The sequence below is a fragment of the Poecilia formosa genome, unplaced genomic scaffold (genome assembly GCF_000485575.1).
Source record: "Poecilia formosa unplaced genomic scaffold, Poecilia_formosa-5.1.2 Scaffold4, whole genome shotgun sequence".
Lineage (NCBI taxonomy): Eukaryota > Metazoa > Chordata > Actinopteri > Cyprinodontiformes > Poeciliidae > Poecilia > Poecilia formosa.
The window spans coordinates 2,446,946-2,472,630 of NW_006799943.1; the positions used below are offsets into that span (position 1 = coordinate 2,446,946).

The 25,685-nt window shown below is 39.6% G+C and overlaps 2 protein-coding genes across 2 annotated transcripts; one reads left to right on the forward strand and one right to left on the reverse strand.

Moving 5' to 3' along the window:
- The first annotated feature begins 4,475 nt into the window (after positions 1-4,475).
- csf3a (colony stimulating factor 3 (granulocyte) a) lies at positions 4,476-8,379 on the forward strand. Its single transcript, XM_007559717.2, has 5 exons — positions 4,476-5,261; positions 5,678-5,847; positions 6,935-7,042; positions 7,165-7,305; positions 7,400-8,379. Exons 1-5 carry the CDS (start codon positions 5,246-5,248, stop codon positions 7,589-7,591), a joined length of 627 nt encoding a protein of 208 aa, XP_007559779.1. The 5' UTR covers positions 4,476-5,245; the 3' UTR covers positions 7,592-8,379.
- Positions 8,380-8,833: 454 nt separating this feature from the next.
- Positions 8,834-25,314, reverse strand: med24 (mediator complex subunit 24). The gene is made up of 26 exons (XM_007559728.2): positions 25,204-25,314; positions 24,796-24,949; positions 24,631-24,713; positions 24,515-24,553; positions 24,357-24,430; positions 23,181-23,404; positions 22,258-22,369; positions 21,961-22,111; positions 21,173-21,286; positions 20,644-20,697; positions 20,318-20,400; positions 20,121-20,207; positions 19,315-19,426; positions 19,035-19,177; positions 18,847-18,884; positions 18,675-18,757; positions 17,094-17,272; positions 16,877-16,976; positions 16,381-16,556; positions 16,011-16,275; positions 14,869-15,050; positions 14,694-14,787; positions 14,494-14,593; positions 13,054-13,134; positions 10,704-10,852; positions 8,834-9,138 (listed from the first exon to the last, which is right to left on the reverse strand). The coding sequence occupies exons 2-26, from the start codon at positions 24,923-24,925 to the stop codon at positions 9,022-9,024; spliced, it is 2,970 nt and encodes a 989-aa protein (XP_007559790.1). The 5' UTR covers positions 24,926-24,949; positions 25,204-25,314; the 3' UTR covers positions 8,834-9,021.
- Between the last annotated feature and the right edge of the window lie 371 nt (positions 25,315-25,685).

Genomic DNA, 25,685 nt, shown 5'->3' on the forward strand with positions numbered 1-25,685 from the left:
TGTATTGTAGATCTAAAAGTTGTCAAGAATATTACCACCACCAGAGGGCGCCCACACTCCCATTTTTCTCCCTGAATCATACCCAGTGGACAGAGCTTGTCAAGGTGGCACAGACAGGTGGTTTTCAGACAAAGTCTGAAACTCACCTGTGAGCAAGTGAGTTTCAGACTGTTAAAGGTGCAATATGTTTTTTTTTTATCTTTCTCACTGTTTTGGTGATTTTAAAGTTTTTATCTTTAAAAAAAAAAAGAAAGTCCCAGAGATTAGAGTCCTTGTCAAACGGCGTTTTGACTAAATTCCAAGAGGTTAGAGTCCCAGTTGACGGCGTCTCAACTAAAGTTCTACAGCTTTTTATTTCTCTTTATCACTGTTTATGTTTTAATTATGTTTTTTAAATCTCTTTCTCACATGCTGTTTTTATTTTGAAATGCCTTGCTGCTGAAATGTGCCTTACAAATAAAATTTGATTGATTGATTGACTGATCTAAAAAATTATTATTATTATTTTATTTTTTTTACATATTTGTTAAAACTGTCTCTAGGTTGTGACAGTTTAATATCCTGGACAGGTCAACAGTGTTGAACTGATGACCTTTCCAGGAAGTACCCCGCCTCTAACCCAATGACACCAGCCCACGATGACCCTTCAAAGATAAGTAGTTATAGGTTATAGATAATGGAGCAGGATGTATGTTTCTGCTCTAAAGACTCTGTTGTTACTCCCACATCAGAACCTGCTGCAGGCAGGGAGTCAGGTACAGCAGAGATTAACGTTCTGCAACTGAATTTTTTTTCTCTGTCCATCATGCAGGTAAGTGCATTTTATTCATGAGTGAATCAGAGCAGCAGCCTCAATTTGCCTCCTTAGATGCATAAATTAGTTAAAACTTTGTCCCACATATTCATAGTTCTACACACAAACACTTGTACATCACACTTTATCTTTTCCCAGTTCAAACAAGAGATAACCAACAATGCCAAGCGCAGATGTTGGTCAGTCCAGGAAAACACTAAGCATATTAAGAAAAAAAGTCCCACATTCAGAAAGCAACCATAACTGGAACTGACTCTCAGTTTCACTCTCCCGTCGTCTGCAGACAGGAAATGCCCGCTTCCTCCAGGCTTCTTTGTTATGCTGCTTGTGATTTCATTCAAAGAGACACACTCACTCATAAACTNTGTAGTCAGTAAACTGTTGTAATGTTTTTCCAAGGCTTTTGCAGAACCTTGTAACTTGTTGAAATCACCTGATCATGTATAACAAAACGACTATGCCGTAGAACTTCTACATAAAAGTAAAGTGCAATAAAAAAAACCATAAGCTATTTTCATAATTTTTTAAACCTTAAATAATCCCCATTCCGCCAAACAAAAGAAAAAACACCAGTAGCTATAAGTATGGTCATTATTAACGTAGACACAAAACAGTGAAAGCTCTGCACAGATTAGTCTACATCAGTCTTTCTCAAACTGAAATTCCCAAACCACTGGTGGTCTGCAAAGGTACTGCATGTATTTGTTGTGAAGTGAGCTCAAAGTGCGATGTTTACAGTTATCTTACCAAAGGATTGTGCTTAAAAAATAATAGTGTATAAGTTGCTCAGGGGTCACTCAAAAGAAAAGCTGGCAGGGTCTAGCTTGAGTGCTGGATACAGCCAGGTAAGAAATTAAAACGGACATACCTTCAGCTGGACAGGCAGGTATGCATCAAGTTGTTTGGTTGTTTCCTGGCTGTGAACGTGCTTCATGTTGGAGAAAAAATCTGCTTCATCAGAACCGCTTGAGGGATTTGTTTGCTGCAGAGGAGTCTTGTGTTCAGGAAGATGCTCCTTGATGCAACTGAGACCTAAATCAAACAATCATTGTATTTTTTTATAAAACTCTTAATTATGCTGCTCTAAGTCATTTGTCAAACTGACTATTAAGGAAAGAACGACAAATGTCTCTAGTCTTCTGTGTCTAAATAAGATTTCTGATTCATTCAACTAAACAAAAAAAAAAATCAAAATTGGAACATGATAGGGCAAGATTTAGTGATAGATATTTTCCTACCTAGTTTTAGGACCTCTTCAGCTGCAGTTCAGGATTTCTTAAATCTCAAATGCAAAATGGTTGCAGTGACCAGGTCCAGGTCAGATATCATTTCCCCAAATCGTCTCTTCACTCCGTCATGCAGGGCATCGACCAATGGCTTGCAGAATTTCAGTGACAACCTTGGAGATGAGAGCCTTGACTAGGGAGCAGCCATCCCATCTGAATCTCTTTTCCACAGGGTATCTGACCAATTCTAAGATTTACTTGGAATAATTTCAATAGGCACACTGGGTAATTATTAAGTGTTAAGTGCTATGGTGTTTTCATACCGGATAGTCTGGTAGACTCAATTTGATTGGGGACGAAAATTGCAACATTTGTTACATTTTTTCAGCTGGTGCAGTCGTCTTTCACACTGCAATGAGTCAAATGCTCCAAACTAGTTGAAAAGTCTCTTCCCTCCCTCACCTGTGGAGGCACTCTTCCAAGAACTCCTGAAGAAAACAACACAAAAACCTTAGAAGAAGAGATGAGTGCAACTTCCTTCTTCACAAAATGTAAACAAATATTGGAAAAGCGCCAGAGTTTAGCGGTTTCTATTTGGTAAAAGACGACAAGCCATTTTTGTCACTAGTGCTAGACTTGCGCGTTTGTTTTGGTTGTATTTACCCAGAATGCCCTGCACTGTAGTCCACTTCCTGCTTTTGGCGTGGTCTCTGGTACACTTGCATCCACATGTGCATTTGAACCACAACAGAGTTCACTTTAATAGAACCTAGATTTAGATTTTTAACCGGACCACTGTTCGCCTTTTTGGTCTGCATTAGATTTTGATTATGCATTCACACTTCTCGAAACAAACCGAACTTTCTAGGTAAACAAACTCGAGTTCAATTAATGCAGATTAAACAGGCCTGGTGTGAATGCACCCTTAGTGTGACTAGTAAAACACCAAATATTGACTACTTACACTGGAACATCAAGTGCAGCACAGACAGCTCTCACAGCTCTCTCTCCTTGTTCTTTGAGGATTCTCAGCATCCGCTCTACAGCCAAGTTAAAGGAGTTCCACCCTGTTGTGGTAAGTTGCACCAGCTGAAATTTACAATGTTCTTCAACCACCTCTTCAGCAACAGCAGACCTCACAGTCTTGTTCCAGAGAGCCTGACATTTGGAGAAGGCTGACCTTGACAATTTCTTGTAGGCCTCTGTCTTGTTTGCACTTTTTTGCATCCACCAGATTGAACAAATGACAAGTACGCTAAAGACGCTTTGGAAGCTGGTATTTGAGACCATCATCTTCAGTCACCACGGTGCCAACTTGGATTAATTCTACTTCCTCATCCTGACAATCAAAGATGTTGGATCTTCGTCAGTTGCCTCCTCACCAGTAACGTTGTTGCTTTCATCTCCTCCAAGCACTTTGGCTTTGATCCCTTGACAGTTTTGGTTCTGACAATCTTCTCACAGATTCCATATTAGCAGTGTACGTCATTCAATGTGTTTGCCAAGACGTCAAACGTGTGAGTGCCCTCTAGCTGCATGCATGCAAGACCAGCAGAAGGTGCTTAGATCCAGCCAATGGGCTGCAACGCCAATGAAACTCCTCCTCCTCGCACTCCAGCTATCAGTTGTTGTGGCTACATATGGCACCTTCCTCATTGCTAACGTGGCTTTATCAAGCTTGAGCCGCACAGAGGTTCAAGACATGATGGAGCAGTTCAGCTGCAGATCTCGGATAAGGCTCTGAAATGCTGGCTGCTCAACATGAGAGAACGGCTGGAGACCATGAAGTTTAGAACTGGCTTGTTGACACTCATCTGAGAGACTTGCATTGTTTCGTCTAGCTTCAACTTTGTGAGGTTTGTGCAAAAACGTTCAGACTTTCTCTTGCAGGCTGCTGTTGTCAATTCATTATATTTCTCCAGCTGCTTTGTATGCTTCCTCTATAAAAGAAAAACAGAACTTTGGTTAAAGAGAGCTAACTCAAAAAGGCATCAAAAGTACAACACATATTGATGGTGGTAGACAACTAGGTAAATAACAAAATTCCAATAAAAAGTTTTACTACTTCTCACCTTTAATAGAAAAATGCAATTTCACCATATTTTGTAGCTGGGGGAAAATAACTTTGACTAATATCACAATTCATTAACATGTTACCTTCTTTGCAAGTAATCAGCAATTATATTCATATTCTTTATTTCTTATTAGTCTACTTATACTGTTGCAAATATTTTTTATAATACAAGAGCATTTGTTAATTTTACAACGAGTGAAAGGATTCACAGTTTAATAATATATATGGTTATTTAATGACCATTGTAAAATATGTCTCAGAGAAATTCTCAGGAAACACCGGCCGCTCTCGTACTATCAGTAGCAAAAATATAAATTTGTAAAATGATATTTTACTAATTTATACAGAGGTACAGAGATGCTCAAATCAGCTGCTTTTAGAGATATCACGTAACTTACAAGTTAATAAATGATCTGTCTTAAGAAAAACATTGACCTGTTCAACAAAGATGAGCTTGTTTTTCAGAGAAATTGGTGAAGGGTGGAAATTATTTTTATAACTGTTCAAATGGACAATGAACCTAATCATTCCACTGAATTCAATACAAAACAAGTTGAGTTTGAGATTTTTTTTGTTGTTCAGAGATGCTTCATTGTCTCAGAAGATTGTCATGAAACATTCTCTTAGTTTTGGAAAAAAAAAATAGAATAAAGTGGATAAAAATAAAATCCAGGCTAAGATAAGAGATTTTTACTGGCAATGAATCGTTCTTTTGGCCATGAAGCAAATAAATTAATTCCCATTAAATGTAAGAAAAAGAAGAAAAGGAGGACAAACTAATTCACCAGTTAATACTTTATTGGTTCAGGTTCTACTCTAACTTTCAGATTTACATCAATTATACATCAATTATACATGTTATAATCCTGTCACAACAACAAAAAACAACCAAATTCTAATTGATTACAAGTTGTATTTGGGCTGTCATTTCAGAAAAAACAAGAGTCATTTGTAAGTTTCAATGGAATTTATGTAATGGATTGTGAGATAAGATGATGATGAGGATGATGATGATGATGATGGAAACCCCCCCTCTGGGTGTTTCTATATATATGTCAATAAGAGTAGAGTAAATCAGTAATAGTGCTCACTTTCAGGTCAATACTTGTGAGACCTGACCCAGCTGAGGCCATGCATGTCCTGATTGGTGAGTAGAGAGGAAATCATTGTAAAACTCTGCTTCCCCTCCTTTGCTGCTCATCTCTGGAGAGAGCTCCCACACAGACAGCTCTGACCCGAGCACTGGGGGGCGGATCAGCTCCGGCTGGTACCGGACCGTTTATCTTAACAAATAGAAACACTCCTTCACAGCTCAGATGGATGTGTCCAGTTATTTTTTGCCTCGGGTTTCATGTTTCAGAGAGTCTTGTAAAACTCTTGCAGCCTCTGTGTTCATTTGGGGGGAGAGGAGGGGTGAGGAGGGTGGGGTTGTGTCGGGGTCGAGCTCAGTTCTGCAGGACACAGGAGCTGACAGAGCCGGGCTTTGTTCTGTCTATAAAGACGGTTGTTCTGCCTCTTCTTCGTCTTCTTCTTTTTAACTATTCGGTCGTTTCCTCCCCGCAGTCTTCGCCTGCTTCATGGCCTCCGCCGCCCGCAGCGCGCCTCTGCCGGAGAGCGGCAGCGCACTTGTTGAGGATCCGCGGTTCCAGGAGATCCTGCAGAGGAGCCGCAGCTTGACGCAAAAGATCCTGGACTCCATAGCCGACACGCACAGCTCCTGCATTCACACAGAGGTGAGGCGCTGAAACCTGGCCGACGCACGTTTTTGCGTTTCGGCTGAATATTTGCGGGTAATACTGCTGCGTCATAGGAAGGAACAAAACAAAACAATGAATAACGCTCTGAGCTGAAGGGTTCAGTCAGGAGAAATGAGGCTCTGTTGTTCGGTCCGTCTGAAATGTGTTTGTTTTCTGGGCTGCAGACGAAACCATTCTGGAACTTAAAATGCACTATTTATAAGCGCGATTAATATTTCAGTACCTGTCACTTTCTCTCAGAGATTACAAGAATAAATTCACAAGAAGGCTTATTTTCGGTTTTCTCTTACCGTTTTATGCTGGTTCCTTTAAAACAACTTTTCTTTTCTTTCTTTTTTCTTTTTTTTTTTTTAACAAATTAACACAAAAGTACCATACTTTGCCACAAGCGACCGAAAGTCGCACAGGGCCCAGAGCAGAATATAATTTGGGGGGCCCAAAGCCCTTCATCACATTAATATTTTTTTTTTTAATTCTTGAGCTTGATTGGTTTTTATTTTACATTGAGAAACATGTTTAATAAATGGCAAAAAAAAGCCATCAATTTTTGTTGTTTTAAAGCATGACTCCAGTACAGACACGTGGGGCATAAAGTGTTCAAATGAACAAGTAGCTTTAAATTATGACTCTTGTGACTTTAAACAATCTGAGACTATTGAAGTTTCTGTTCAGAAAACATTATTTCTTTTCAGAAAATACAAAGTTTTGCAACCTTTATTTGATGTGAAGCTATGTTTACTCTACATTAAAGTTGAACTTTAAGGGGACAAATATACTTTGATATCAAATTTTTAAAAAACTTCACAAATACAGGTAAAATAAAATTTAACATTAGTACTTTATATGATACTTGAAATAAGTATACAAGTACAGTTTATTTTACAAAATTGGTAAACAGTACTTTGTGGTTATTGCAAATAATTATTTTTTTTTCATAATTATGAAAATATTGCAGATGTTTGAATTTGTATGTGGCTTAATGGTGAATCAAAAATAACTTTCACAGGGAATCTAAGCGTATCTATTTATCATTTTCCATCTACACATCATTTCTTCATCACAGACCCTAAAGTTGGATTCTTCAGACATCGGCAGGTTTTCAACCATGGCGACCAACATTGGCATCCCCCCGGCTCCTGTACTCACAGCGGTTTCAGAAAATTTCACTCTGGTAAGTGTCTTCCGTTTGTAGAAAACCTTGTTTTATGTAATCATAAATATATATATATATACATACAGTATATATATAAAAAACAAAGACATACTCAGTTTGCTCCCCTCATTCTGTATTAGGAAACTGGTTTGAGAGTGATGCATGATGGGCTGCAGCTGCACCAAGGGTTGCTGAGCTCCATCGCCCCTCGACTAGCAGAGAAAGACAAAGTGGTTGCATTGATGTCCGATGTCCGAGATCTAAAAATCCAGATTGCTAAGGTAAATTTATTTTGGACGTCTGTATCGCAGCTTAAAAAAAAAACGCTTTGCATGACATCTCGCAATCACAACAACTTCCTGATCCATTTCACAGATGCAGAAAATGAACCAATCGCACATCGCAGCGCCCCCCACGTCGGGCTCGGTGGAACTGCGCCTCCCGGGGGAATTTGAGGTCCAGGTGGCGGCTCACCTGACCCTGGTCCAGCTGCAGGCGTTCAGCTGGGACGTGGCGCGTTGCCTCAGGAGTCTGGACCGCAGCGCCGGCGACGACAACCAGAGCTGACCAAAGATCGTTGTATTCCTCTTTCAGCCTGAGCTGAAAACCTACGTTGCCAGTTTTTGTTATATTTATTGATCTGCTAGCAGATTATTTATTTGTTAAATCTATTTTTATTTATATATTTATTTCGAGAGATGCATTGTATTTATTTAGGAAATCAATTTTTTTGATAAACCTTTGCACTCGTCAGATGTATGACCAGCTAATAATGCTCATATTAGTGAGTTCTGGGAACATATTAAAGCTGCAGTATGTAACCGTTTTAAAATAAACATTGTTACATATTTGTTAAAATGATAATTATGTCATGACAGCATAAAACACATAATCTGTGAAAAAAAAAAAAAACAGATTCTCTGGCTTCTCCTGGTACCAAATGCAGAAATTCACCACTCAGAAACAACCAATCAGCGTGAGGAGGAGGGTCTTAGTGCCGTCAATCACTCTCGTGCTCAGCTCCTCCTGCTTGCACTTTGCTACGTTACACCTGGTTCTCCACAACATAGAATGACATGAATGCTAATGCTATTTAGCATAGCCACTGATGACGGCAGATTAACAGTTTATTTGTAACAGTAAGGAGGTTGATCTACAGCGCTAAGCCCCGCCTCCTGGCTCTGATTGGTTGATTTGGACCCAGAGCGATGCAATATTAGCACTAGGAGGTGGAGAACCTCAATTTTTCAGATTGTCTCATAAGATAATGTCAACATTTTGATAGTTTTAATAAATATGGAAAAACACATTTCTGTAAATGTTACGCACTGCAGCTTTAAAGACGATTATAGAAGGTGTAACATTGAAAAAGAAACTAATTATTTTTGTATTGCTATTTAAAATCTAATTTGTTATTTTCCTACGTCCCAATACAAAAATAAAATTTTCTTTCTTGAAAATACAACTGTTCTGTTTTCTTAATGGTGGTGCGGTGAAACTTGCTGACACGCCGCCTCGCTGGTGAATTTGTTTCCGAAATTCAAGCAAAGGAAACAGAAGTGCAACTAAAAGTGAAACGGCGGCTCCGGCGTCCCGTCAGACAGAGTTCCTGCAGGTGTGACTGGCAGATGACCAATTGTCACCAGGAGGATGATTCCCTCAGCATGTCATGTGAAAAACCTCAGAGTCATCATTCTGATTAAGACACAAAGTGATGACAAAAACAGGCGGAACTGTTTAAACAATGTGATTTGGTCAAAAATAAAAACGTCACAGAAGTAAAAAACTGGCAAAAGCAAACTATTTTTATTCAAAAATCTATTTATAAAGTCAAAGATGTGTGTAAAGAGAGAGAAAAAAAAGAGAAGTCTAATACTCCAGTCGGTCCATTCAGTCTTAAGTTTTTTTTTTACACTTCGTCCTTCTTCACTTCTCAGAACATGTTGATTGGTCGGGCGGGTGAGTCCGGGACTGGAGGAACTGGAAACTGGAAGAGTTTAGAGAGCCGAGATGGCTTTGGCAGCCACTCTCCTTCCCAGCGGCAGATTCAGGTCGGTGATGGCCAGGACCACTTTGGGCTTGGCCAGCGCCGGCAGCTTCACCAGCTCAGACACCTGAACACACACAAAAACACACACTCACTTTACACACACTGCTGGGTGAAACTGTTTGTACTCTGTCAACATCTAAATTTGTTTTTCTTTTTCTTTTACACAAAGACGTTCAGCCAAGAGGCACAAACCCTACTCATGACCTACTATGTTAAATTTGGTATTAAAGTAAAGAAAATATTTGCTCAGTGTAATGGTAAACTCTCTACAGAAGAAGGGACTGAAATATTTTCTCAAATGTCATTTATTCTTGATCTAGAACAAGAATTCAAATCTTGCTCCGTTAAGCCTAATTTCACACATCAACCTCAATTTCATGTGCCTCTTGAATTAAATCTTTTAACATTTAATTCGAGAGGCAAAAACATCCCGACTTGCTTGTTTATTAAAAAAAATGTAAAAGCATAACATTTATCCTATTAGAAGTATAAAGAGCCATTTATTTTTTCCATGTTCTAAATCTACATCAACAACACTGACATCAAGTGTAAAATGTAAATATCTTTTAGAAACATTCTGGTCTATGACTTTGTATGTAAAAACAAAACTCAAGGAGCAGCATCTAACACAACAACAGAACTGTATAATAATAAAGAAAAATTAGTTTTAAGTCTAGGAGTGTTTTTATACCCGATAGTCTGGCAAATATGATTTGATTGGGAACCAAAACTGCAACATTTGCTCCATTTTCAGGTGCTGTGGTTCTCTTTTACACTGCGCTGTGCCTAATGAACCAAAACACTTATAAAAACTGTTACCCTCCTCACCTGTGGAGGCGCTACAGCAAGAACCTTTGAAGGAAACAACCCAAAAACCTTTAAAGACGGCATGAGTGCAATTTCATTTTTCATAAAATGTAAACACAAATGAAGTGGCATCAGATTTTAGCGGTTGGAGGATTTCTCTTTAGCAAAAGACCTTAAGCCATTTCGCTGATGCTGGATGTATTTACCCAGAATGCCCTGCACCATTGTCAACTTCCTGTTCTTCAGATAAAAAAATAAAAATAAAAATAAAAATAAAAAATCAGTCAGGCTTGGCCAGTGATTGGCCAGAAAACTGCAATCAGTGCATCCATAGCAACAAGGTTCAAAGGGTTTGAGTGTTTCTGAAACTCTGGACACGTTTGCATCACTCCAGCTGTCATCTGTGCTGCTCAAAACATTTTTCTCAGATTGTTCACCTTTACCCTGATTCTGCCAAGCTACCAGTTTGAAAACATTTAGAGAAAAAGATGAGTCAGCACAATTTTATTACAGCAGCAATGAGTCAGTGTTCGCATAAATACACCCTTAACTGACCTCAAGGCAAATGTCTTAAGCGCGTCTATTTTTGCATTCTTAAACTATCTTATTGGTTTTTATTCAACTTGTGCAAACTACTCACAGCACTCATGACTGGTAATCTTTTGATTCTGTCTGATAAGGTGCTCACTTTTTACTGCAAGCGCTAAATTTAAGAGGAGTGATTCAGTAAAGCCTGATGCAACACTGACTGGTTCTCCCAACCCCTCTTTTTTCTTTTCTTCTTTTTTTTTTGTTGTTTTCGCCTCCCAGCTCATAACTCACCATGGTGAAAGGCATGAACTGCAGAATGCTGCCACGGCTTCCCTGCTCCAAGCACTCGACGCACTCCTCAAGAAAACTCTGCACAAACTGGGTGTGAGGCCCCGCCATCTTGGAGCCCAAGATGGAGGAGAACAGGAGGAAGAGGTTGGCTGAGGAGCAGAAAACAGAACATTTGTTTTTAGTTAGCAGAGCTGGCACACAGGTCCCACAGAAATGAATAGTAATTTTCATCCAACAGTTGGTTAATGCTTCAAATGAAAGTGAAAATGCAATCTCACTTTAACAGTCATTTATAATGCAATGAAAGTTGCACAAACTAAAGTTGTAATTTAAGAGTTGAACAACTTCCTGTCTCACTCATCCAGTCAGTTCTTTCCATTTTATAGCCAAACATCCCTGCTTTATCAAAAATAATCATATAAAGTGAATTAGACATTTTATTTTCACAATAAAGTTAATTGAAATTCATAGTAAGAAAAACAATGCAAACATTAAAATGTGTTTCTACAGTGAACTAAACCTTTTCAAAATAGGCCTGATGACAGAGGACATTCACTTTTCAAACCACATATGTTATCTTCAGTTTGGAAATGATCACTAAGTGGTTTTTTTTTTTTTTCCCATCAGTGAGGTATTTGATAAGAGGAAACCGTTTTCTGTGGAGGCATGTCAGCGGTTCAGCCGGGTTGCCAGATTGCGGTGCACCGAGGCTAATATGTCATAGAACATCCTGCATTAGAAACTGTTTATAGGAAACTTAAAAACAAAATCTTGACTGATTGCAACAGAGCAATTTAAACTAATTAAATGTCTTAAACCAGTAAAGATGTCTAATAATTTCTACAAAACAGAATTATGTTGGTAGAGGTGTGTCCTTTTTCACTATATGTATTTTTTTCCTAAAACCTAAACTAACTGACGTTCAAGTAAAGAAAACAGGTTATATTATATAAAAAATGACAAAATAGACTATTTAACTACATATAAATCAGAACTTGTCTTCACACATATGTTGTATAGCGTGATAACTTGTATTAGCAGGAAAGATAATCCTGTAATATGAAGCCCCTTTATGTCCTGAATAGTAAAAAGCCATAATTTGATGTTTAACTGTGATACGGTGTAAGACACATTGCAGTTCAACTTTAGTTTGACTTTATTTGTATAAATACTTTTATTCAATACTATATCTCTAGAAAATTCTATGGGGAAAAAAATGCTAAGATATAAAAATGTCAGCAGTAAAAAGTGTGATAGCTGACTAAAACTACCACAGATTCAGAGTTGCACCGAAATCTAAAACAAAAAGAAAAAAAAAAAAAGAAATGAAGGAAACAGTTTTGATTCCAATCAGAGGAGCTGTGACTTCTCTTAAGACCATCTACTGCTTATCTTAAATACTCATCACTGCAGTTGTGCATTAATAGTTGTGGGGAATATGACGATCTTAGATTGTGAACGATTACGACGTGTTGACAAGCAAAGCATGAAAAATTGTTTCCATTTTAACAAATGTCATATTGCGTTATTCCTGCACTGTGGACGGGAAGAAACATGTCTGCCACTCAACTAGACGATAATTTTATTTTATATTTAGTAATACTGAAATTACTTAAAATATCATACTTGTGTATACATCTGTTTTATAAAATATAATTTTTTTCACAAATAATATTTTTTATATTGAATACAAATATAACCATAAGCAATATGGTTGTATTTGTATTTAATAATATTTAACACCTTGGATAGAGTAGCTTGTCCACAAATAAGGAATTTCCCATTGGAGCTAAATAAAGTATATTCTATTCTATTGTAGAGATCAATACAGGGAGTATAAAATAAATCACATATTAGTCGATTCATTGGTCAATCAACATTTCTGCTTCCTTTCTGAAAGTGAAGGATGAATGCAGCAGCGTTCCTCTTTCAGCCAGCTGACAAGGCAAGAGGAAAAAGGTTTGAAGTTTTGGAACTTTGGTATTCCCCTAATATTGGTAAGCATCATATGTTCATACTTGACAACCAACTTTATGACATCAGAATGCTTGCTAATAATGCTGATTCATTATCCCCATAAAGAAATCAGTATCAAAATGGGAACTGAATTTTTTACTATAATTGGAAGTCAGTGTGAACAAAACAGCAACAGGTGCATTTCTACAGAAATGTGTGGTGTGTTTCCTCTGAGGCCGTCGCTTCAGTCAGCGCTCAGTTTGTTGGTTTATTTTAGATTTGTCTTCTTCCATTTCATCTAAATCGTACAATTATCGTTTCATAACTACTAATAAAGGCAGAACATTTGGATTTTGGTTCATGTTTCTTTAAACGTGGTGGAGAACAGGCTCACCCAGGACTCTATTGAGAGGGTCCCTCATGTTGACGGTGTGCAGCTGAGACGGAGACAGGGAGCTGCTCATGGACCGGTCTCCTGTGAGGCGACGGGAGAGATGACAAAACATTATTTATTTATAGGGCCTGCAGGAAAAAGCACAAATTCTAGAAACATAAAAAAGAGGGAAGCCACAATGGTCAGGGTTATTTACACAAGATTATTTTGGACTGAAGACTTCAAGAGTTAAACTTTTGCTTCTACTGCTAAAAAAAAAAAAGTTGGAAGTTGGCATGTTTCCATTAAGCAAATTAATTTTTAATTTTAATTAGAGTAATTTTATGGTCAAAGGAAACACAGCTAGAGTCGTTTAACGTTCCAAAACCACACCAGCCAACAGACCACCAACCAACATGAAAACCAAACACTTCCAACCCGAATCAAAAACAGGTCGACCAACACGCTGCCTTCACCGTCAACCTGCAACATGCAGCACAACAACAAGCCTCATCACAGGCCGACGGATCCAAACTGTCCGACAGGAAGAAACATGTCCACCAATCACCTTGACGATAAGAATGAGAACATGTGACCCGCACCTATCAAAGTACATAGTAAGTGCTGGATGTTAAAGGTTTCCTAATGTGGTGTTTGCTCCTAATGTGCTGGAGACTCCACTGATGGGCCTCATTCTGGCACAACTTGTTGATTTAGCACCATTTGAGTTTGTTGGGCTAAACTTGTATGCACTTTTCTGTGCTTATTGAGTAACACTTCACGTCTAACGGGTTCAAAACCCCGTTAGATGGAGTTTCTGGGGAAGCTGCTGATGTTTGGGATCTTTTTCTGACTTAAAAAAAGAAAGGACTGAATACAAACAAGGCAATAAACAAAACTATCATCCTCAGATGATGCTTGTTTTGTTTTTTTTTTCCTTCCAATACTCAAAAGTTTCTAAATGAACTATTATATGACATCGGTTGGGAAATGAAACCCCAGTTTTAGTTTTGAAAACACTGCAAGATAAGTTATGAATTTCTTGACCAAAGTCATGCAACGGCTTGTCTGGGAATTTCTCTGTAGCTGCAACTCAAAAGGGGGGAAAAAAAGTAAATTCCCAAAGGCTCAAAGTCTAAAAGCTCATTACAAAAGTCATGTGGCTGTGGATAAGTGGGTACAACACTATGCAGCTTTAGCCCTCTGTTTAAATATCACTGCTGTTGCTTAACGCAGATCTTTTTTTTTTTTTTTTAAAACAAAAACTTCCCATGAGACAACCTAGTACAAGTCAGAGTTTGCTGAGGGGCGAGTCATTGGTTGGATGATTACTAGAGAGACGGGTTGTTTGCCGAAGCCAAGCTTATCTGTTTTTGGTTTTGAACAGAGCTTGCAGAGTGAAAGCTGTTGCTGGCCTGATCTTAGAAAGTCAAATTCAAACGTTCGGGTTAGCAGACGGACCTGGACTGGAGAGAGCGACGGGCTCGTCCTCGTTGGAGCTGAGGAGCCGCATGAGTTTAGACGGCTGAGTGTCATCCAATGGGAAGAGACTGTTGTAATCCTGTGTTCCCAAAAACACACAAATAGAACCAGATCTGTATTAGGAAAAAAAAAAAAGGATAACGACGGCAGCTTGTATGAGACCTGTCTGGACGTCTTACCTCGATATCTTCTCTCTGCCTTTTCCGCTGACGAGCTGAAAAGGGGCCTTTGTGGTGCGAGGAGTAAGAGCTGAGAGCGCACCACACTGACAGCCTGGGGTTAAAGGTCAAGAACAGTTGCAAGAAATAGCATAACCTCCGTCGCAAAGAGCATGAATAATAAATCCCGCCTTACTTGGCCAAGGCCTTTCCAGGAGGGTCGGCCAGGCTGTGCCAGTGAGCAGAGTCGGTCAGGAGGTTGGGCAGGATGGTTCCCAGCAGAGTCAGTGTGATCTGCTGCATGTCCAGGCAGAAGATGCTGTACAGCAGCTCTACAACCCGGCTGGCCCACTCCTGTCGGGTTTCCTTCAGCAGTTCCTGAAGCAACGCAGAAACAGGGAGCAGTCGTGATTCACAGTCAGTCAGCAGTAAGTAAAGAAGTCCAGCATGTGAAAGATCAGAACTAACAATGGAGGCGCCACTGGCTCCAAAACTGTTTTACTGTGACTTCGTGTCACAGAGCAACACTAACGAGCAGAAACACTAAAGAGGACAGAAAATGATGGGTGGTTGTCTTTGATTGGTTTTTTACAAAAAAAAAAGTATATCATGGGTTTTTATCTAGCCGCTTTTACTCTCAGGCCCCTGAACACCCCTAACTACCTAGAGACTTCTAGTTGGAGAAATTCTTTGTGTAGTTCAATTTTAGTATAAAACAGCTTTTCTGTGAAATTTAAGACTTTTTAAAAACTTTTAATGCCATTTTGAATGCAATTTAAAACTGAAAAAACTATAAATACAAGAGATGTTTGGGGGATCCTGCTGCATTACATCACGCAGTGTGAACAACAACTCAAAAAATACTGCAACAAGCAGCTCTTTGCAAGGACAATGTATGTTATGATGATGATTGGAATGCATTACATTGGTTCAGATCAAAGCAGATTTATGTCATAGAATAGCAGAAAGTCCAGGACTAAATCCAACTGAAAATACGTAGCCAGACTTCACAGATGCTCCCCCTCCAATCTGACTGAGCTGAGGCGGAAATGTCAGCATCTCGATGCGTAAAGCTGGTAGAGACAAGCCCCATGACACCTGCAGCTGGAAATACAGCTACATGGGGTTCTACAAACTGATACTTTCTGTCAAAAAAAAAACAAAAAAAAAACTTATCTAGAATTTTTTTCCACTTCTCATATATGCAATACTTTGTTTTGCTTTATATTCCAACAAAAAATAAAAATCTACTGCTTTAACAAGACCAGATGTGAAAAAGTTCAAGGTACAAGGGGATACAAATAATCCTACAGGGCACCGTAACAACAGTCGTGTTACCTTGATGAGGTTGTTAGTAAACCAGAAGACCCCTCCCATGTTGAGGAGGCTCTCAAACAGATGCAGAGCCCGACTGTCCACCCAGCCTTTGCGCAGCACCACCTGGAACTGCTTGCTGAGGGACTGGTGGATGGGCTCCTTGGGAGGCAGCAGGTTGCGGTACGCGATCGGCTCTTGGCCTTCTATGGGTGAACGCAGCATGGCGCCCGTTTGTTGGAAGACGTCGGCGCACATGTGCTCCATGATGGAGCTCATTATGACCACGCTAAACGCAGTTTGAGAGAGGATGAAGAAGGCGAGATTTAGCCGTCTACCCTCAGTCGATTGCAGGTAACAGTAGTGAGAAGCGATGCGCTGTGTGTTTTTGTACCGTTCGTTGTAGAACTGCATCGTGTTCTCCGCGTACAGGGGAGTCACAAGCTGTCGGATCATAGTCTGAGGCTTCTCTCTCTCGTCCCGTCCCAACATCCGGACGTGAGCCACCAGCCACGCCACCGCACAAATGGCCATGCTGCAAACTTTCCCCTTGATGTTGTCAGTGATCTTCTACACTCAATGTAAGAAAAAAAGAAAGAAGGAAAAGAGAACTGGTAAGAATTGTGCCCAACAAAAAAAGATGAGCAAAATGACATCCGTCCACACTAAATGAAACAGGAAAGAAAGGAGAAGTGGGTTAAAACGAGACGTCATGGAGTGTGACAAGAGTGTAAGTGTCATTTAACATGAAATATCGTGATGAGTCAAAAAGGATGAAGCAGTGAGGCGTCTGATGTGAGCCGCAATCATTTCAGAAATTTCAAAACAATCTATTCCAGCGACGCAAAAGATAAAAATAGAAAGAAGACAACAGTGAGGAGAGGACTGACCTGCACCGCCTCCACGGAAAGAACGCCGTTCTCCCACGCGTTCAGAACTTCCAGAATGGCTGCCGGAGTGCTGAGGCAGATTTCATGCCACTTCACCTGACTTTTACAACAGGTCAAAATAAAATATAAACAAATTTGAAAAACAAAAAAAAAACAACATATATGTCACCTAAGAGCATATATTCCTCACAGAAACACTCATTCGGATGCAACGTACACTAGTTTCATTTCTGAGGAGTTGTTCAGCAGGGTCACCAGGCTCTCCACTTTACCCGGCTCGGGTCTGAAGCATGGGTGGTCTGGATTCAGAGTCTTGCCCTCCTCTGGCATGCACGTCTGCAGCCAGGTTTCAAAAAAGGGCGTCTCCACTGAAGGACTGGGGTCAGACAAGATCACCTACAGTGGGAAACACGGACATCAGCAAGTTATCGAGGCTCTGTTGAAATCAAGTAACTCTGTATGGAAACCAGCAAAGAGTAACAGTCATTAGTCTTATTGTAAAACACACAACTAATGCAGCTACTTTAACTCTAGAGGTTGTTTGAAGTCTGAGATGAGCATAGCAGGGGTTTCAACTGGCAGCCTACAGGTAACCTTCAGCTCACTGGTGATCCAGGGTTTGTTATTAGGGAATCATCTCACTGCTCTTGTGGGAATGGTTGTTGTCCACACAGGAGTTTATAAAGTCAGTCACCAACTCGTTCATGGCATCGATGTCTTTAGCGTGTGACTGCCACAAAGTAACCCAGTTAGTAGCCTCGAAACAACCCTGCAGAGTTTCTTTGGCTTCCTCAGACCACTTCCTCTCAGATCTCTTCTTTACAGGTTGAATGTGGACAAGGAGTTTATAATCCGAGCAGAGACAGATGAGATTAGCCAAAAAGAGGCCTTGCTTTGTAGGTGTATGAATCTTTGACATTTCCATAAAACAAACCCAACATTTCTGTTTTCTCTGGTAACGCAGCTAACAAAAGTGTTGAAATGTTGGAAATGTAGCAGAGGGTGAGGTGTGATTAAAATCCCAAATACTGCCACAAACACATCTGTATCTTAGCAACAATGGAAATGAGGACATCGCATGCATTGTGATGAGCAAAACATTGTGCAATGGCCGATGATTTGATGTAAATAGTTGCGAAAATAACACCGGTGAACACTTTGTAATACGGACAGAGACTTAATGATAACAGTTCACAGCAGCATGTCCTGGATTACAACATATGTTGTTTAAACGGATTGCTAATCCACTGCCGCTGATTCTGCCCACTCCTCTTTCACACAGTCAGAAAGGCCAGCAGAGAGATGAGGCTTTACATTTTCATTTTGCCTTTTCACAAGGGGCTTCGCTGTTTGGTCAAATAAATGGTTAAAATTTGCTAACATCACTAGTGAAGCCTGCACTAGAAAGGCTGCTCTCAACAAAACGTTTAATTTTTTGTTGAATGCTATCTGAGTGAAAGTAGTGCCATCTGGTGGACGAACTTAAAAGAATATGTACATAGCAAGTATTCCAAAAGGAAACATTTTTACTCCTCGCCAAGATAAATGTCTGAACACAAATATAATTTTAAATAGTTCTCAAAGGGACTTTTCTTGTTCCATTTAAAACAATTGTGTTGGTTTTTGTAAAAGTTAATAAATTTAACCAGATTGAAGTAAATTCCTTGCTTATTCAAACATCTTAAAATAGCTATGTTCTGGCAAACTTGAGCTTCAGTCATTCATCACAGAAAAAAAATGGCTTAGATGTATATAAAATGAAAAAGGCCAAAATGTCTCCTGGGTCTCTTGAGCTTACCTCTGAACCGTACGTCTGCACAACATGACAGAGCATGAGGAAGGAAATGTCAAAGAGCTGGGCACGTACAGACGCAGACTTAGCTGAAGGAAAGAACAGAAGACGTCCGCAGTGTTAGCATCGAGTTTGTTTTTATCCCACACTGGAACATGACTCTCATAAATGAACTCACATCCTTCGCCGCTGATGTGCTTCGGAAACTCATTGAGCCTTGAAGAAGACGGGAAACATTTAACGTTTTGTTTTAAACATCATTAAAAATGCTCAGCCGAGGAAAAAAAAATAACAATCTTACTGATGCAACTACTGGTGAAATAAAAGTTCTGGATTTCACGGACAAGGCAGTGTGGATACACTCACTTAATAAATTTCCGAGCGAAGGATTTGAGTTTGCCGGTGGCTGCCGCTGCTGCCAGAAGCAGATCCAGACTCTTCCCAGACAGCATGTGACCCAGAACCCCCAGGAGGCCCTCGGGGGATTTTGAGTGGTCCGCATCTACCGTCTAATGAACATGGAATGAGGAAAACGTTCAATTGGCCATTAGCATGATAAGAATCAACATTACTGATGCAACGTACTGTCAGTCAAACATGGCTGCTTCAATTTCCTACACTATACCGCAATTTCCTGGTTTTTTACCTTGAGAATATTTGTAACAGTGGGTTCAGCTCTCAGGATGAGGCCCGGGTTTGGCTGGATGTTTGCGTTTTCTGCCGTTTTAAGCCGTGGGGCAAACTCCCTGTCTTCATTCCTGAATAAAATAAACAAGATGAGGAGAGGAGGAAGAGGAGAGATGTAGGTTTTTACATTTCTTCCACCATCTTATACAGAGTTCAGCAAAAGTCAATTCAATACGCAACAAAGTCCATGCAGAAGGTTCAAGTATGAATATTGTTTGAAATCGGGGATTTTGTGTGCTTAACCAAGACAAAGTAATGCATAGCTGAAGTGGAAGGAAAATTATTTTTCTTTTTAATCAATTAATCAAATTTATTTGCATAGCACATTTTAGCAACCAGGCACTTCAAGTTGTTTTACATTGTTAAAAACATCATAAACACATCAGATGGTTGTGAAAACCAACAGCAGACATTACATTTTGTCAAGTGCCATCGTTAAAATGATCCTACATAAAATATGTTGGTCAATGTTCCATTTATTATGGTCCAAAAAGGTTTTGAACCATTTTGATGGGACTTTAGTCTCGATTTGAAGGAAGTCAGCTTTTCAGAAGTTTTGCAGTTTTATGGAAGTTTGTTCCAGATTTGGTGTGAATAGAAGCTGAGTCCATTCCAGTTTAAGAACTTTTAATCATTGTGCATCATTTTCCTTCCTTAAACTCTAACACTACAGTCTTGTTGCTCATAAAATCAGCTGAGGGTTGTGAGGTGACAAACCGTGGAGCGGTTTCAGTGTTGTGAGTATTTCCAGAACCGGAGACGTACCGTTTGGACGTGAGGCCTTCGGTGTTGGAATCCGACAGCAGGCCCAGCTTGTTGCACTCCTGCAGCAGCATGCCGAGGCAGTCGCAACTTCAAGCAGAGCAGTGACGTTAAAACGGATCCCGGTATCCGAGGCGGGCTTTCCAGGTTTTTGACAGAAAGAAAACAACAGAACAACGGTGACGATTTGGAGGACTTACTTGCATCTCTGGTCTGCCTTGTCCAGCAGCGGCGTCAGTTTCAGGAGGTACTGAAATGCAATGTTTACATCCTCTGTAAAATCCTGAAAATAAAAGAGACTTCAGAATCAGAATCAGCCTTTTCTGTCATCGTTCAGAAGCACAACAAAATTAGTTTTAGTACAGCCTATCCAAAGACCAAAATAAGACAAACAACATAAGACATATGTAGACAGGTGCCTGAAATCTTTAAAGGTTCATCTGGACAAAACCAACAGAATAAATATCCATTAGTCTGCATGCATGATCAGTTTGTTGTGAAGGTTGCAGTGAATCAAATATTTGACCTGTCCTTTGTCTCCTTGAGGGTATTTCTTCAGTCTGAGCAGAACTTGAGGAATCTAAGAAAGACAAAGATAAGATTGTTGTGGCTGTTTTGTTTGACATGAAGTCATAATGTTGGATTCATTAAGCTGAAGAAAGCTGAAGTAGTGAACATTCATTTTCAGAAAGTGTTACATACTCCTAAAAAATATGTTATAGCTAAAAACAGTCAAGACAATGACGACGTATTAGGACTATTGCAGATAGAAAAAAAAGGGAGGAGTAAAATTACGCTACAAAACTTGGAAACTTTGAGAGTAAGCTCAGAAATTTTCTAAAAAATAAGATTAAAAGAAGTCAAAAATGTTTTACTTTTTTTCCAAGCAAATTTCCAAATTTTTTTCTAGAAAATATCTGAGATTAATCTAAAGATTTTTTGCTGCAAATTTGCCTTTTTTTCCCCCTGTCTACAATGCCTTAAGTACACCGTTGTATACGACTGAAGAAGAGCATGTAGTAAAAGAAACAGCAACGTTCAGAAAGGAGTTTTACTTTGAGGAAGGTGAAGGCGGTCCATTTCAGCTCTTCAGTGCCCTCTGGTGACTCGATGAGGCCGGTGAAACAAGCCTTCCAGATCTCCAGGACGAACAGAGGACCAGGAATTCTCTGAAGAAAACAATTCAAATTAATAAACGAGATTAAAAAAAATAATGACAACAACTAATACTCTGTGGTTTAACATTTCTCCATTCAAATGTAACAAACGTGTGAAACATGAATACTATTTTTCCAAACACTACAAACATAAGTTCTCACCTCTTGAAATTTGAAATTTATCGTTAAGCCTGAATATTACCATATCAGGGAAATCCCACTAATAATTACTTACTTAATCCTGAGTGTTTAACGTGTCATTTTTGAGCAAACGCTTATGCTGACTCAGAGTTTGGCAAATGCACCACCACATCTGGAACAAACTGTTTGTTCCAGATGCAACAAACAGTTTCCTCTTTATTGACCTGAGGTCTGCAAGTCAAACACAAAATGTTCCATTTCCCTGTTCATTAGATGCATTTAAAATCAGCAACTTGCACCATTTCCAGCTCAGATATCAAAGAAAGACGGAAATGGGTATCAGCCCGTCTAATCAGATCAGTGCATCTCTAGTTTTAAATGATAATTAGAACAATACAAACCAAAACTTAGAAGGCTGAACTTAAAGCACATGGATGGAGGGTCAGGCTTTGAGGTAAAAGGCGCAACTTTACAATATTTCAAACTATTCAGAGTTTCATATGTGCAGATTTAGTTGCAGGATTTCTTCCACACATCATGTTCACCTGCATCCTTTTAATCATCATCAGCTGCTCCACCAGCGGCTGCGTCTCCCCCGTCAGGTTCATGGTGCCCTCCAGCATGATGAAGGCGTGTACAGATGGGAAGGAGGCATGAGCTGGAGGCTCACTCTGGACAGAGAGCATCAGGGGAATACTGAATAAAAAAGAGACAGAGAGAGAGAGAGAGAGAGAGAGAGAGAGAGAGAGAGAGAGAAAGAGAAAGAGAAAGAGAAAGAGAGTTCATCAGGTTGGACTGAGATTCCTGCTTTAGCTAAACCAAATTCATCCAGGAACCCTCACCTTTTCACCAAAGCCAGCGTTTCCTCTATGGAAGTCCTCAGTGTCTCGTTAGGAACATTACAGAGGCCGTCTGTCACCGCAATCATCGTTTCCTCAACATTACCCCAGGAACCTGCAGGGGGCAGCAGAAACACCAAGAAGATCTCACAGGGCGATCAGAGTGCCTCAAAGTAAGGATGGGGCGATTAATGGGAAGGAACCGATTATTCAGATTATCGTCAACTAACTCAGTATCAATTAATCATTAACTGGAGTACACAGACTCAAAAAAAAAAAAAAAAAAGCCAATTTCTGAAAGAACTACATTCTCAGAGCAATAATTAAACCAAAACTGTATGAAAAATATAAACATCTGGTATCTAAGAAAAACAAACAAACACTCTTTGTAACCATTTGTAAATAGGTTCTACCCAGAACTCATCAAGAGACAGTTTAAGCCTAACCTGGTTAAAATTATGGAAAAAATAAAAGTAAAATAAAATAATAATAATAATCTCCTATTCAACTCCCTTTGCTATGAAATTATTAGCTGCTGACTCCAAAACATAAACATATTGGCCATACACTGTAAAAAAGATCTGAGCTTTCTCACGTTGGAAAGATTCTGTAGCTGCAGATGCATCCTTTGCTACAAATAGTCAAGCCTTCTCTAAAGGAATGCTGTTACTACTTTTTAAGCCATAAAATGTTTCTTTTCTTATTTAAAAACTTAATATTTTATTCATATGTAATTTTAATGCATTTCTAATACTGTATAAAATGAGCCTGAGTGAAATAACAAATCTGCAAAATGCACCAATTTTTTTTTCTTTCATCAGAGTAATTGATTACTGAAATATTCGCCAGTTGCTGTCCTACTTGGAAGGACCAAAGTCACAGTTTAGTGGTGTAGGTGTCGTCATGCAGCTAGCGGTTAGCGTCACCTGGATCTTCTAGCCGGGCGATGTGGACCAGAGCTTTGTTCTTGGTGCTGTTCATCAGGCCGTGCAGTCGCTCCTGGCAGGCTCTCAGGATGGCCTCGGTGCTGGCCGACGGCCCCAGCTCTCTCAGTTGGTCACAGTAAAATGCACAGCCCTGCAGCAGCCACACCACCACACCCAGCAGGGCCCGACACAGCCCGATGCACTCCTCGGCCTTCCCATGGCAGCTGAACGAGCAGCAAGCAGAAAACCAGCTGGATCATCAGTAAAGCCACTCAAGAAGGTTGTTTTCACTGAATTTAAAGAGGCAGCATTATGCGTTTTCCAGGCACACAGTGCCATTTTGTAGCACAATCAAGTAACTATGTTAACTTCAAGACACATATGTATTATGTGTCTGGAAAACACATAATACTACCTTTTTAAATTCAGTGAAAACAACCTTCTTATAAAAGTGATGTATATATCAAATGTGACTTAAAAGAAATTTTACTTTGTAATTCAACACCTTGATTTTGGGCCTCTGTCTCTTTAAGAAACTCCTGCTCTTTCTGAAACTCTGCCTTCAGGAAGTAATCCCAACATAGCTCCTCCATTAACCCTTTATCAACTTTTTTTTAAACCAGTATTACACTAAGAAGCAGCTCCTATGATGAAGTCAGCTGATGCACAGTTCCACCAGGTGTTTGCTAATTGCTGCTGGCTAGTCTGAAGGAACTGAGTGGAAGACGGCTGTTCCAACATATGGACTTTGAATTTGTGATCAAATTCAAAGTCCATATGACCCACCCCTGATATGAAATACTATTAAAAGTTGCTCCACGTTGCACAAACGTATGGATGCATATTTTCCTCTCATCTTTTCTCATCTGTCCTCATAATTCCCCCGTCACCATCTCTGATATTCAGAAATCTGTGCTGCTACTCCTGTTCAAATTCAATTCAGATCAAAATTATTTTATTGATTCCAAAGTGAAATAAAATCACTTTTAAATTCAAATTATGTTTGAGCATTAAGTGGGTGCATTTACAACCGCAGTGAGTAAATGCACTTTATATTCTACCAAATATCAAACCCAAGCAGTCTGTTGTGATATTGCTGTGCTGATTGGAGATATTAAACTGTGCAGTTCTGTTTTATATGTGGTGGCATTAACGTGATGTCAGTTGTGCACATACTTGAGACGATGGCAGAACATGTCCATTATCTCCAACAACGATTTGACACACAGCTCCCGGGAAAAGCCGTCAAACTGGAAGACATGTTGGTTAAGGAAATTGTGAAAACCCTCCAGTAAACATGATGCTGCAGTAGCATTTATCAGCCAGCCGTTTACCTTGCTGATGGCAGTGAGAACACTGGAATAAGACACCATCTACCACAAACAGGGAGACATTTAGAATTAGCAAAAAGCTGATTAATACTCTGTTTTTATGACTGTTCTTCCCTTACCTGTGAACTTATGGCATATTTGAGATAAGACAAAATGAGTGGGTTGGGAGATGGACCAATCATCGCCTGCTCCATCAGAGCCTCTGAAGCACACACAGAGAAAAAAACATTAAGAGAAACCGCCTATAAACGGACTCGGATGTAACGTCAAGTAAGCTAAAGAACCTGCGAAATTAAGGTAGTCCCATGTTGCCCCCTTTGGAAAGTTTTTCTTAATGTTGACTGCCCACTGGTAGTCACTCCAGCGCTCTTTCCAAGCCTGTAGAATGGCTTGTTTTAAATTCACCACCTTCATCCTGGTCGGAATGAACAGACACTCCTGGAACAACAAAAACACAAATTAAAACTCCACTTCTTACAAAGTATTCACTGTAAAAACCACTGCAGGTTTTCGCGAACCATTTACAAATTGGGCTATATGTTAGCATGTTAGCCGTTAGCTAGAGATGGCATTCACCAGTTTGAGAATTAGGTTTTAAAAATACATATATATATATATATATATTACGTAGTTTAAAACATACAGCTGCTTCAACTACGGGGAAAATATCTCTCTCCTAATGTAACGCTTACCTTGCTTTATGACTTTTTTAAAGCATGAACGGGTTTTGTTTATACATCCAGAGCATTGCCTCGTTCAATCAAGTGACGTCACCTAGGATTTTTAAAGACGCACGTCCTTATTCGTTGGTTTTCTGACAACTTCCGCATTGTTTTTCTTCTTCTTTTCTTTGTATTGAAATATAAGCTGACATTCCGCGTGACTGCCACCTGCTGGTCCCATCTGGAGCTTGGGATGTTGTTTTACAAACTACTAAATACTTTTCCATGGCACTAGATTTTATTAGAATATTACCGGGTATATCAACCCTTCTTGAATAACGATCTGCAGGTTTTTGTGTTGTAAATTAGAGCATTGTGGCTTCATAAACAACATCCTGCTTTCAAAGTGAATCTGAAGACTCAATCCTTTGTAAAGTTGAGAGAAAACATGGAGTCTAACATATATTGACCAGAATTATTACTACATTTTTTCAATAAGAAGTGACAGGTAA